The sequence below is a fragment of the Equus przewalskii genome, chromosome 3 (genome assembly GCF_037783145.1).
Source record: "Equus przewalskii isolate Varuska chromosome 3, EquPr2, whole genome shotgun sequence".
In the NCBI taxonomy this organism is placed as follows: Eukaryota; Metazoa; Chordata; class Mammalia; order Perissodactyla; family Equidae; genus Equus; species Equus przewalskii.
The window spans coordinates 10,146,330-10,160,350 of record NC_091833.1 but is presented as its reverse complement, the minus strand read 5'-3'; the positions used below and the strand labels follow the sequence as shown (position 1 = coordinate 10,160,350).

Genomic DNA, 14,021 nt, shown 5'->3' with positions numbered 1-14,021 from the left:
TGGCAGAGTGGTTAAGTTCACGCATTCCACTTCAGCAGCCCAGGGTTTTGTCAGTTCGGATCCTGGGTGCGGACATGGCACTGCTCATTAGGCCACATTAAGGCGGTGTCCCACATACCACACAAGGACCCACAACTAAAATATACAACTATGTACTTGGGGGATTTGGGGAGAAAAGGCAGAAAAAAAAAGAAGAACAGATCAGCGAGTTGGACAAAAGTCTAGAGGAAATCACCCAAGCTGAACAGAAAAAAGAAAAAAATTAAAAAGAATAAGGACAGTCTAAGGGAGTTCTGAGACAACATCAAGTGCACTAACATCCATATTATAGGTGTCCCAGAAGGAGAAGAGAGAGACAATGGGGCAGAGAATCTATTCAAAGAAATAATAGCTGAAAACTTTCCTAACCTAAGGAAGGAACAGACATCCAGGTACAGGAAGCACAGAGAGCACCAAACAAGATGAACCCAAAGAGGCCACACCAAGACACATTATAATTAAAGTGTCAGCAACTAAAGACAAAGAGAGAATCCTAAAAGCTGCAAGAGAAAGGCAACAAGTTACATACATAGGCTATCAGCTGACTTCTCAGCAGAAACCTTACAGGCTAGGAGGAAGTGGCACAATCTATTTAAAGTGCTGAAAGGAAAAAACCTACAGCCAAGAATACTCTACTCAGCAAGGTTCTCATTCAGAAGGAAAGGAGAGAGAAAGAGTTTTCCAGACAAGCAAAAACTAAAGGAGTTTATCACCAAGAAACAAGCCTTACAAGAAATGTTAAAGGGACTTATTTTAGTGGAAAAGAGAAGACCAAAAATAGTAATAAGAAAATTATAAATAATAATAATAAAATCACTGGTAAAGGCAAATTATAGAAAAGGTAGGAGATCAACCACCTATGAAGCTAATACGAAGGTCAAAAGACAAAAGTACTAAAATTATCTATTTCCAAGATAAGATGTTAACAGATACACACACACAAAAGAAATACTAAAGGAAGTTCTTCAGGCTGAAAAGAAGTGACACCAGACAGTAACTTGAAGCCACATGAAGAAAATAAATAGCACAAGTAAAGGTAATTATGCAGGTAATTATAAAAGCATAACTGCATATTCTCCTTCTCTTAATTAATTTAAAAAACAATTTCAGGGGCTAGCCCGGTGGCACAGTGGTCAAGTTCGCATGCTCTGCTTCAGTGGCCCAGGGTTTGCCAGTTTGGATCCTGGGTACGTACCTAGCACCACTTATCAAGCCATGCTGAGGTGGCATCTCACATATAAAAGAGAGAAAGATGGGCACAGATGTTAGATCAGGGCCAATCTTCCTCAAAAGATAAATAAAAAATTTTTAAAAACAATTTCATAAAATGATATGTATATAATTGTATTTTGGGCCTACAACATATAAAAATGTAATATATTTGACAATAGCAGCACAAAGGAGGCAGGCTGAAATGAAGCTGTATTTAAGCAAGGAAATAACACCAGATGGTAACTCAGATCAGATCCACAGGAAGAAATGGAGAGAACCACACAAATGGTAAATAGGTAATATAAGAAACTCTATGAATATACTTCATCTACTTTCTTCTTTCAGTTTTTGGACCCCTTCCTCACACCATTTACAAAATTAACTCAAAATGGGTCATAAACCTAAATGTAAGACCTATAAAGCTCTTAAAAGAAGACAGGAGTAAATCTTTATGACACTGGGTTAGGTAATGGTTTCTTAGCTACAATGCCAAAAGCACAAGCACGAAAGAAAAAATAGATAAGTTAAACTTCATCAAAATGAAAAACTTCTGTGCTGCAAAAAATACCATCAAGAAAGTGAAAAGAAAACCCACAGGATGAGAGAAAATATCTGCAAGTCATAAATCTGATAAGAGATTTGAATCCAAAATACATAAAGAATTCTTACCACTCAATGATAAAAAGATAATTCAATTAAAAACTGGCTGAAGGACATCTATAGACATTTCTCTGAAAAAGATAGATATGTAGCCAATAAGCACATGAAAAGATGCTCAGTGTCAGTCATCAGGGAAATTCAAATCAAAACCACAATGAATATCACTGCATGCCCATTAGGATGGCCATTAAAAAAACACACCTGAAAATAACAGGTGTTGGTGAAAACATACAGAAATTGGAACCCTCACATATACGTTCTTGGTGGAAATTTAAAATAGTGCAGCCACTCGGCAAAGAGTTTGGCAGTTTCTGTAAATGTTAAACACAGAGTTACCATATATATAGCCCACAATTCCACTTTTAGCTATATGTCCAAAAGAAAAGAAAACATACATTCACACAAAAACTTGTATATGAATGTTCATAGCAACATTATTCGTAATAGCCAAAAAGTAGAAACAACCCAAATATCCATCAACTGATGGATGGATAAATAAAACGAAGTACATCCATACAAGGAAACATTATTCAGCTATAAAAAGAAACAAAGGACTGATACATGCTACATGAATCTTGAAAATATTACTAAAATTAAAGAAGCCAGTCACAAAAGACCAGATATTATGTGATCTCTTTTGTATGAAATGTCCAGAACAGGCAAATTCACAGAAGACGGTAGAACAGTGGTTGCCTAGGGCTGGAGGGTGGGAGTGGGGTGAGGTGGGGAATGGAGAAGGATTCCTAACGGGTACAGGGTTTCCTTCTGGGTTGACGAGAATTTTCTCAAATTATTGTGCCGACGGTTACACAACTCCGTGAATATACTATAAACCATTACACTTCAAATGGGTGAATTATATAGTGTGTGAATTATATCCCAATAGAGCTGTTAAAAAAATTAACAAGAAAACTAAAATATACTAAGTAGTGAATGCTGGACTTTTAAAAATTGATTTCATGTTTTACTTTTAATCTAATGAATATCAACACAAACAAATAAGAGCCACAGAAATTCAGCAGGGAGAGAGAACATGGACTTTTTGCTGTAACTTTCTTCCTGGCCACCCTGTACTGAGACAGGCTGTTTTGCAGAGCCCGTTGGCTCTCCATCAAGGATACGATGCAGAAGCCAGAACAAAACTGAGTTGAATGTAACAATCCTCTGGCTTTTGGGCCATTGTAGGTAGGTCTGGGGCCACACACACTGCCAGGCACATTTCAGGCCCATTCAACACAATGACACTAATAACTGTGCTAGTGGCTTTAGAGGTTGACAAAGTATTGCTCTACGCGGTCCTATCTGATCACCACAACAAGGGCTGTGACGTCTGGTTCACAGATGTAGAAACTGAGTCCTGTGTAATTAAAAGGCTTGTTCAAGGCTAGAAACTGGAAACACCAAACCTGATGCCAGGGCTTCCGACTACAAGTCCAGTGCTCTTCTTCCCCTACCTTCCAAAAAACGTTCCCTTTGAGTCACATCCTAGGTGCATTTAACTTGCGGAAATTCAACAAAATTCTCCCAAAGGATGAGAATGTTAAATCGCAACGTAGATGTAAGGAACTCAGATGACGCCATACATCTTTTCACACAGTGACCACAGGCCCTGGAGTGGGCCCAGGACAGAGGTCACAGGTCACAGGTCTGCCATGCCAGCATCAGGGTACCAAGTTAGAGTTACCCGTGTAAAGAGCTCTCTCTCCTTTACAGAGAAGATTATATTTTGGCGTGCGTACTTTTTCTCATATCAGTTAAGTTACTACATTCATTACGCATTTTTTGTGAGGTTATGCAACCAACACTTTAAATATTGTACTTTATGGGTCACTTAAGGAATTACTGAGGGTGATTTGGACTTTGCATGCCTTCTCTTATGAGCTGACTCTAGAAGCTAACCCAGCAGTGAAAGGCAGCACCGCTGGATGTGAGTCTCCAGGCGCCACTTCCTCCTTTGGTGGCCCAGAGCTATTTTTGGTTTTTATGGTCTAAGCTTTTCTAGATAAAAACTAAGGTGGCTTAGATCTTGGTGAACATTCACTCAAGCCCTTGCAGACAGAAAGAGACACCAGAAACACCATGTTTTACCCTCTCCTACCTCCTCCACTTGTATGGTTTCTCTCTCAATTTTTTCAAGTAACTCATTTCTCAGCAAGATCTCTTTGTTCAGACTGCTGGACATTTCCATTGCTCGTTGTAGCTTGCTCTGAAATAGAACAACACGGCAAGTCTTAAGCAAAGATGATTGCTCAGGACTACAAGGAGGATAGATAGTTCTTTATCAAGCAGGAGAAACGTGGGACCGTCCAGGAACTTGGGCCTGCCCTTCTCACAGCTGCCCAGATTTTCAGAATTCTGGTGCCTAACTTGCCCGGGGGGAGAGGACCTCAGGAGTCTTGTCCTCACCTGCGGAGTGGCCAGACACACCAGGACCCAAATCCTGCCCCGCCACTTACTGGGAGAAACTCTGGACAAGTCCCAGGGTCACCTCAGAGGGTGGTGGAGAGGCTTAAAGGAGATAATCCTGGTAAGGCGCATAGCACAGTGCCTGACACATGGAAAAAGTGCAAACAGCTGCCATTACTACCTCCCTCAGATGACGAGGGAGGAACAGCCCCCAGGAGGCAGGTGCTACTGCCATCCCCACTTTACAGGGAAGGGAACTGACTCTCACAGAGATGAAGCAATTTGCCCAAGGTCATAGAGACAAGGGGGAGCCAGGATTTGAATCCAGGCAGTGTGATTTCATCGCCCACAGGCTCCACCACTGTCTGCAGTGCCCATCAGGGCTGGGCCCATTGGTGTGGGAGGAATCCTCCAGGAGGTGCCCTGCCGTTTCCTGTTGCATCATTTGCTGCTGCCCTTCACCAGCTCTCCCCGGATCCCTGCTTCTTAGACTTGCCCCCTTTGGACATCTGTCTCCCAGTGGGGAAGAGTCAGCCTAGAGGAGCTGGGATATGCTCTGCTTGGCTGAGGAGTGGGCCAAGGCACAGGAGTCTGACTTCAGGGAGCTTGTTCAACAAACCCTGACAACCCAACCACCCTAAACCAGGCACCGGTCAGTGAAACAATGCAGGTCCTGTCACCAAGAGGCTGGCTCACAGCCAGGATGGAGGTGCAAGAAGAAATGTAAAACTGCCTTTGTGCCACGCACTAAGAATGCAAGGACGTCGTCGAGAGGGTTTCCTTGGGGGAAGGGAAGCAGGAAAGAGCTGAAAGGTTAAGTCAAGTATGTCTAGGTGAGAGGGAAGGGAAGAACATTCCAAGCTAATGAAAGGCCTAGGAGAGCAGGGTCCAAAAGGAGTTGGGGGAGGAGGGTGCTGGCAATGCCCCAGGGTATTAAATCTTAGACCAGCAGAAAAGCCTGGAGGCACCTGCCTGGGGGATCTTAGGGTACCTGGGGGTCATCCCCTCCCCAACCCCCTTCTCTCCAATCCTCCCTGTTTTAAGGCTCATGTCCTGCTCCACGTCCTGTGTGAAACTGCTCTGCTTAGGAAAGCAAAAGCAGATAAGAGACCAGACTGAGACGTTGGCTGCGGGGAAGGGAGGCGGGCAGGACTTCACTGCAAACCAGCAGCTCAGGTGGGAGCAAAGGAGGACGGAGAGAAGACATTCACCCACAACTTCAGAGAGTCGGGGCAGGAAAGACGGGAACTGCTAGGGCAACCTCGAGATGTCACTGGCTTTGCGGGGGCTGGGCCTTCGCGAAGGTGTGAGGGGCACTATCTGTGATTCTGAACAGGACATCGGTCACTTGAGGCGGCTACTTCTGAAAAGGGAAGTATTAGCTTTCTCTTGCATAATAAATTACCACAGATTTTGTAGCTTAAAGCACACACATTTATTCTCTCACAGTTTCTATAGGCCAGAAGTCCAGGCACAATGTGGCTGGATTCTCTGCCCAGGGTCCCACAGGGCTGGAATCAAGGTGTTGGCCAGGATGGTTGGTCTCATCTGGAGTCCTCTTCCAAGCTCACGAGTTGTTAGCAGAATGCGTTTCCTTGAAGCTGTAAGACTGAGGTCCCCGTTTTCTTTCTGGCTGTCAGCAGAAGTTGGCCCTCAGCTCTTCAAGGCCACCCTCAGACCCCTCTCATGTGGTCCCTCTCTCTTTCTCTCTCTCTCTATATACTTTTTTAGTATGCTTTTGGTGAGGAAGATTGGCCCTGAGCTAATATCTCTTGCCAATCTTCCTCTTTCTATTTTTTCTCCTCAAAGCCCCAGTTTGTAGTTGTATATCCCAGTTGTACATCATTCTAGTTCTTCCATGTGGGATGCTGCCACAGCATGGCTTGATGAGTGGCGTGTAGGTCCACACCCAGGATCCAAACTGGCAAATGCTGGGCCACTGAAGCAGAATGCCGAACTTAACCACCTGGCCATGGAGCCAGCCCCTGGTCCCTCTATCTTAAAGCCAGCAATGGAGAACTAGCCCAGAGAATTCCCTTCATGCTTCAGATCCCTGACTTCTTCCAGCGAAAACTCTCTGCTTTCAAAGGGCTCGTGTGGTGTACAGCTATACCACCCTGAATGTGCCCGATCTCACTGAAGGGCTCATGTGATTAGGTCAGGCCCACCCAGATAATCTCCCTCTCTTAAGGTCAACTGTGCCATTTAATGGAACACAACCCAGTAACAGAACCTGTCCTATCCACAGTCCTGGGGATTGTACACGGTGTACTCACCAGGGGCAGAGAGACTTTGGGGACATCTTAGAATTCTGCCAACCACAAGGCACAAGATCACCAGTCTAAAGTCAGCTAAGAGTGACACATCACAGCTGCGGTCACATGCTTGTATTCTACCAGACTCCACCAGGCAGGGCTTGGGGGAAAAAGGTCAGAGAAAAAGGTGCCCCCTGGACTGAGGCTTACTCACAAAACTCACAGAAAAGAGGCCGGTCTGTCTCCTTCACGGCTGTACCCTCAGCACTCAGCCGTGTGCCTGGCACGCGGTAGCTACTTGGTATGTTTGGTAGTGGAGGAAGTTATGCTGCATGCTTTTCACAAGGTCTCACACTTGGGTGTTTGATGGTTATATGAAAGCGGCCCCTCCTGCCGCCCTCATCCCCTAAGCACACACCTGAATCGCTAGCAGTTCAGTCAACAATAGTGGCTGAGCACCTGCTTTAGCCAGGCACCGTCCTCAGTGCTGGGGACACAGCACACACCAGCCAGATCTCCATCCTGGTGGCGAGTCACAAAAACCTGCCTCCGAGGGGTGAAGCATCATGCCCAGGGGCCCCAGTGCAGCCCCCATTCAAACCCAAGTGAGGCCTGACTCCACAGCTCACAGTTGTTCTGCCTCCGTTTCCCCCAGGAGACCTGAGAACTGAGACATGCAAGAAGCGAGTCTGCTTCTCCCTCAAGCCCTCACCGCGTCCACCCTGAAACTCTGCGGGCATCTCCTCCCCATCTGCTTACTACTATTCGAAACAGGCCTACAGGCATGAGGGCCCCCAAGACTCCGACTGGAATGGCTCCTGTTCTGCCTGCTGTGGCGTGTGTCACTGCTGCTCGGGTATCGCAAATAATCTGCACTATGCATTCAGACCTGTCCTAAGGAGCTCAAGCCGTGAACCTGGCAGTTTCATTTTATAAACCACTAGCTCCACTCCAAACCCCTGGCTTTTCCCCCAGAAGACCAGACAGGCCCCGTGCTACTTAGTTGATTCCTCAGGGTAAGATTAAGGTCCAATGTGATGTAACCGTGCGGTGCCCAGCTCTCCGGGCAGCAAGGGCCTGGGAGTCAGGGGCCTTGGCTTCATCTTGAAATAACAGTGATCAGATAGGCTAACTACTGATGACGTAAGATCAAAGTGGATGATCTGTTGGACGTTCACGACTCATGAATTTCAGACTGCCAACACAATATTGTCTACATGCTTCACTGTGGGGAAGGCCATTGGGTTAGGGGGACACATACTGGACTAGGAGTCCCAGCTCAGTCACAAACTTGTTGCTTTGAATCTGGCAATTACTCTGCCTCCTTGGGCCTCAGGTTTTTCATTTGTAAGAGGAAAATGTTAGACAAACATGAGCCTAGTCTAAACACATTCACATTTCTAAATGACACTGTGCGGGCCAAAAGAAGCCACCTGTGACCTACCTCAGCCCACTGCCCCCTGGGCACTAGGCCACAGGTCAGGGACCTTGCTCTGTAAAAGGCCAGATGGCAAATATTTTAGGCTTTGCAGGCCAAGAGGCAAAATTGAGAATATTATGTAGTTACTTATATTAACAAGAAAAAAACAAATTTCTGCAAATGTTTTATTGATGAAATTCAAAATATGATAATTAAGCACAATATTTTGGAATACAGGTCTACTAATGAGAAGAATGAAATTTCTGGGGGAAAAACCAATTTTGCTTAATTTGGTTTCAAAGGTAATGTAGTCTTATCAAATCGGTTGCAAATGTTCTTCTGTAAAAGCCATTCTTAGTGCACCGGCTAGTGGGCAGCTACACTGGCCCAGTTTGCTGACTATCGCATTAGATGGTTGCTAGCAGGGGGACCGGACAGCCTGGTCTGCTGGGGACAGGTCCTGCTCATGCCTACAGTCCTGCTTAATTGCTAATAGTGTCTCTTTCTCTCCCGAAAGGGTTCTGTGTAGATGAGGCATTGGCAATAGTTTTCTCACTTACAGCTGAGACGGTTTTCCCTTGCAGGGTTCTAAGCAGGGAAGTGCTTATTATATGCCTGAATTAAACAGGGCCCTAAGTGTCATTAGTTCTCAAGCTCATTGTGCATAAAAATCATCTGGGGAGTTAAAAAAAACCCTATGCATAACCATCACCCCCTAATTCAATTGCTCAGGATGGGACTAGGGTGTCTGTATATCTATGAAAGAACAAAAAGCTCCTGCGTGGATCTGATGCACAGCCAGGGTTGTGGGAACATTCAGGGAATTTCAGGAGACATGGCTTTGTCAAGAGAAATCGGGGGGCAGTGGAAGAGTGAAGGACAACTAAGCTCTCTGTGAAACTGCAGTGGTGCACGGGAACCTCCCTGTGGCCAGGAGGGTGGGTGCAGGAAGCCTCAGGGACTGGGACATCGGGGTGGACCTTACTTTGTATGTGTTGAGGACTTGCAGGGTATTTCCAGATGCCAACTTTAGCTGGATCAGTTCTTGATTTCTTGTTTCAATCGCCTCTAAAAACTGAGCATTCTCGATCTTCAGCTGCTGAAAATCAACATCGTGTAGGGCCTCACCCACCTCTTCCTTCTACAGCTCAGAAAGAAGACAGAAAGGATGTGAGGTTGTGACTTTGGAACGTATGGCTCACACCTTGCAACTCATCATTCAGTCATTCAATGAACATGACTGGTGCCAGGCATGGTGCTAGGCACTAGGGATAGAGATTTGTATAAAAGCAATACTCCTTGGCCTCAGGGAGCACACACTCAATGAGTGTCCACAGACAGGTCACAGGTATTTACTCAACAGTGTGACGTAGCGGGACGTGCAGGGGCGGGGGGCACAAGGAAGCCCCTCAGCTAGGCCAGGGGAGAATGGAAGGTTGGGCCAAGGGAGGCTTCCCACAGGAGGGCGTGCCTGAACAAGGCTGTGAAAGAAGAGTAGGAAGAAGGCCATTTAAAAGTAGTTTTAACCTGGAAAGCCCAGGACAAGCAGCCCATAAATTCCCCTCCTTTGATCACATGCCACTTCTGCACTGCAGGTGTACGTGTTAGTATGGAAGGTGCTCTCCCTGACCCGGCCCCACGTTACCTGCACCACCAGTTCTGTGCCAACTTACATTCGTAGTAGGCAACAGCCAAACTTGGGGACTGTTCCCCAGCCCCACTCTGCTCACGCTGCACTACCTCCTGGGAGCCCTCTTCTTCCCACAATTTCCTTAAGCCCAATATGACCCATTCTCCAGCTCAAATGCTCCCAACCCGTCTCCCACTCGGGGGGGTACTCCCTCCCTCCACTGAGCCTCTGCTGGCTGTAGCTCCGTGGTCCTTGTTGCTGTCACCTTTGCAGAGCAGTTACACATCCATGCCTTTTCTCACCATCACCACTCCCCGCTAGTCTAGAGCTCGTGAGGGCGGGACCATGTCAGTGTCATCTCGATGCAGCAAGGGCTTTTAGGTTAAAAGTCATCCATCTACCCCACATCTCACGCTTAAACCTCCTCTTTGGGATGCCTCAGCTTATGTGATGCCCGGAAGACCAGGAATTCACTATCCGGAGGCAGCTCATCCCTATCTCCGGCAGCTCCACTGGGGCCATGTTCTTTCTTACACTGAACTCAAATCTCCTTCACTGACACGTCCACATTTGGCCCTAGCTCCACCCTTGGGGCTCTCTCTCAGAGACAGCAGCCATGGCCCTCCTGGGCCCATCGGTTCCAGGTCCTCTGATGTACTTTCTGCTCCCCTTGCTCTTGGCTCCCTCTCCTATCTGGCTTCTGGTTTACCAATTCTTTCAAGTGTGGAGCTCTCACTCAGACACAGTGCTCCAGGTTGACCTACTCAGAACAGAGCAGAGCAGGACTATCCCCTTCTTGGTGGTGCACTGTGGTTCTCCGAGTACAGCCTAGGCCACAGCATCACCTCCAGCTGAGCTGACTTTATCAGGTAGTCTACAGCTAAGCCATGTGGTACCTGTGCAGATATTTTGGGAGATCCAAGTGGACGATCTTACATTTGTCCTTAGTCACTTCATGTTGTTAGAGCTATCCCAGCTTGTTGAGTCTTTCAGGATCCCAGGTCAATTGAGCAATAGTCGCCAGACATGTTACTGCTCCTGCCCAACTTTGTGTCATTGTCAGTGGCCACCTCTGATGCACATGGCATCATTGCGCATACTCAAGTTAATAATAAAAATATTGAGTTAGGAAAGGATGGCGCCATGTAACCAATTCTAGAGGACCTGTGCCATGTCTGCCTGACTGCCTTTAATCAAGAGACTTTAGGGTCAGCTGTTCAAAGAGTCACCAAAGCATACTATAACTGTGCCACGCAGGTCACATTCCCCAAGAGGGTCAACAAGGATGTCATGAGGGTCTTTTAAATTCAAGCCAACTCCATCTACAGATTTGCCAGCACAGTAACTATATGAGTTTCCTACTGTTGTAACAAATCACCACAAACTCAGTGGCTTAAAACACCACAAATCTATTATCTTACAGCTCATGAGATCAGAAATCTGAAATGGTTCTTTAGGCTAAAATCAAGGCGTTGGCAGGGCTGCATTCCTTCTGGAGGTGCTAGAGAAGAATCTGTTTCCTTGCCATTTCCAGCTTCTACAGGTGGCCTGCATTCCTTGGTTCATGACCTCTTCTTCTGTCTTAAAAGCACATCCATCAGATCTGATCTCTGCTTCTTTTATCACGTCTTCTCTGACTCTCACTCTCCTGCTTCCCTCTTATAAGGACCCCTGTGATTACACTGGACCTACTCAGATAATCCAAGATAATCTCCCCATCTCAAGATCCTGACTTAATCACACCTGCAAAATTCTTTTGCCATGTGAAGTAACATAGTCACAGATTCAGAAATTAGGATGAGGATGTCTCTGGGAGGACATTGTTCCACCTACCCCAGTAACCTTAAAAAAAAAAAAAAAGCCACATACCTGCCTCAATTGTGAAAGCACCTTTTTCCTCTGGACTTTGAGGGAAACGTTTTTCAAACGTAATTTATCCTTTATACTATCCTAAAAAAATAAAAGCAAATTTTAATATTTCTCTTCATCTTGCTTGTTGGTTTGAAAACTTGGTAGATCTGGGGCTGCAAACCAAACCTTGAGCCTTAAGATTCAGTCGTTTATTTTTAGTTCATTTTACATCTAGCCAAGCTAGTGTTGCTATAGCACCTCACTCATGACCAAGAAGCAGAGAAAATTGGGTCTGCTCCATGTAAATTTTCTATTGCTTTTAAGTTCAAAATAATTTCAGTAACGGGGCCTTTCCTGACAAAATGATCTTAGGATTCCTTGGTATTTTATTCTCTTGGTAGTTTACATAATTTTTATTACTTATAACACATTAGGATCAGTAACCCTACCTATCTCCAAGATCCAAAGCTTGACATGCTATAAAATCTTTAAAAGTGAAGGACCATTTTATGTCTCCCTCTTATAATAATGGCACTCAAAGAGCCTGAGATTTACCTGTCCCACTCCATGAAGTCTTTGACTAGACAGACTCACATCTCTCTCAAGAAAATGCATCAGATCTTGAAACAAATAACAATAAGAAATAAGTCGATCTGAGATACTATTAATATTCACTCTGCCTGATTGATTTTAGCCTTGATAAACCTGAATTTTAAGACACACATTATGGGGGGTGCAAAAGATCTGTATATCTAGGCAACATTTATGGTGGACCAAACGGAGTTAGGCTGACTCACCTGGATCATCTTCATGTCATCATTCTATGAATCTATTCTCCCTTCCTAAGTTCTAAGCTCCTGCCAACTCACCCTCCGGCGGTTCATATCCTCAATGTACTTCATCACCTTCTGAGTGGCCAAAATACTCCCTTTCTTCTTGGATATGGTTTTTACAACATCTTTTTCAAACTCATGCACCTCTCGCTGAACTTCAGCCCATCGAATTTCTGCTTCCTCAATGATAGCCTGGGGGAGTCAGCACAAAGAGAGAACAGAGTTTCCAAAAATTCTCAAGGATATATCCCTCTAAGGAAATCTAAGTTCTCAGGCCTCTTTGTGTCCCAATGCATAATGGTTGTTCTTAGTCTTTGAAAGACATCCTTAAGATACAAACTTGACTATATGAACGTTATTTTTAAGAAGCATGCCTCCCAGGGCCCACTGTGCCATGTGAGCCCTGTCCGTGGGAATTATCCACACTGGTGGCAGCTGAACACTCACAAAGAAGCCCCACCCACCAAGCACAGCAGCTTGGCCCATCTGCCCGTGAGCACACAGCCAGCCAGCTCATGAAAGAAAGCGGCCCTGCCATCTAGTGCAGCAGCTCAGCTGGTCCCCCACTGAGTGCAGTGGCCCCACCTGCATGAGAGCAACATGCCATCAGAGCACAGAGGCCCCACCTGAATGCGCATGTGTGACCCACCAAGCAGCTGCAGACAGCCCTCATGAACGTGGAGCAGCCCTACACACAAAATTTCCAGCAGACAGGGTAGGATCACAAAACACAGCTCCTGCTCTCTCCCAGTGGCAGCAGGTAGAATCTGCAACCTGATACTACCACAAAGGCACCAACAAAGGATCATTCATCAGACACCATGAAGAACTACAGTAACAGCTCAGAGCAGAAGGAAAATGAAAAGTTACCAGAAACCAATCCTGAAGTCACAGAAATTTACAATCTATATAGTAGAGAATTTAAAACAGTTGTCATAAAGAAATTCAACAAGTTACAAGAAAATTCAGAAAGACAGTTCAGTAAGCTCAGGAATAAAATTAATGAGCAGAAGGAATACTTTGCCAAAGAGACTGAAACTCTAAAAAAAAACCCCAAACAAACGCTGGAGATAAAGAACACAATTATTGAGATAACAAATAATCTAGAAACCATAAAAAATAGAGCTGATGTTATGGAGGACAGAATTAGTGAATCAGAGAATAAAAATATAGAAATGCTCCAGGTAGAGAAGGAAAGAGTATTAAAATTTTTTAAAAATGAAGAAATTCTTTGAGAAATATCTGGCTCAATTAGGAAAGGCAACATAAGGATTACAGGTATTCAAGAGGGAGAAAGGAGCAGAGAGCTTATCCAAAGAAATAATAGCTGAGAACTTCCCAAACCTGGGAAAAGAAGTGGACTTACAAGTACATGAAGTGAACAGAACTCCTAATTATATCAATACAGAAAGACCTTCTCCAAGGCATATAATATTAAAACTAGCAAAAGTCAATGACAAAGAAAAAATATTAACGGCAGTAAGGCAGAAGAGAATAATCTACAAAGGGACCCCTATCAGGCTTTCAGCGGATTTCACAGCAGAACCCTTACAGGCTATGAGAGTATGGAATGATATATTCAAAATACTGAAAGACAAGCACTTTCAGCCAAGAACACTCTATCCAGTGAAACTATCCGTCAGATACAATGGAAAAATAAAAGCTTTCACAGATAAACAAAAGCTGAGGGAGTTCATCACCATTAGGCCTGCCTT

At 45.0% G+C, this 14,021-nt stretch overlaps 1 protein-coding gene across 6 annotated transcripts in view; it reads right to left on the bottom strand.

Annotated features, from left to right (window-relative positions):
- CFAP263 (cilia and flagella associated protein 263) overlaps window positions 1–14,021 on the bottom strand; it is a 37,066-nt gene that overhangs the window by 12,858 nt on the left and 10,187 nt on the right. For all 6 annotated transcript variants that reach the window (XM_008530556.2, XM_070612010.1, XM_070612011.1 and 3 more), the window contains exons 4-7: window positions 12,343–12,498; window positions 11,492–11,572; window positions 8,978–9,133; window positions 4,010–4,117 (exon numbers count right to left, since the gene is read on the bottom strand). In XM_008530556.2, coding sequence (XP_008528778.1) covers window positions 4,010–4,117; window positions 8,978–9,133; window positions 11,492–11,572; window positions 12,343–12,498 — 501 coding nt within the window. The remainder of the gene's footprint in view (window positions 1–4,009; window positions 4,118–8,977; window positions 9,134–11,491; window positions 11,573–12,342; window positions 12,499–14,021) is intronic.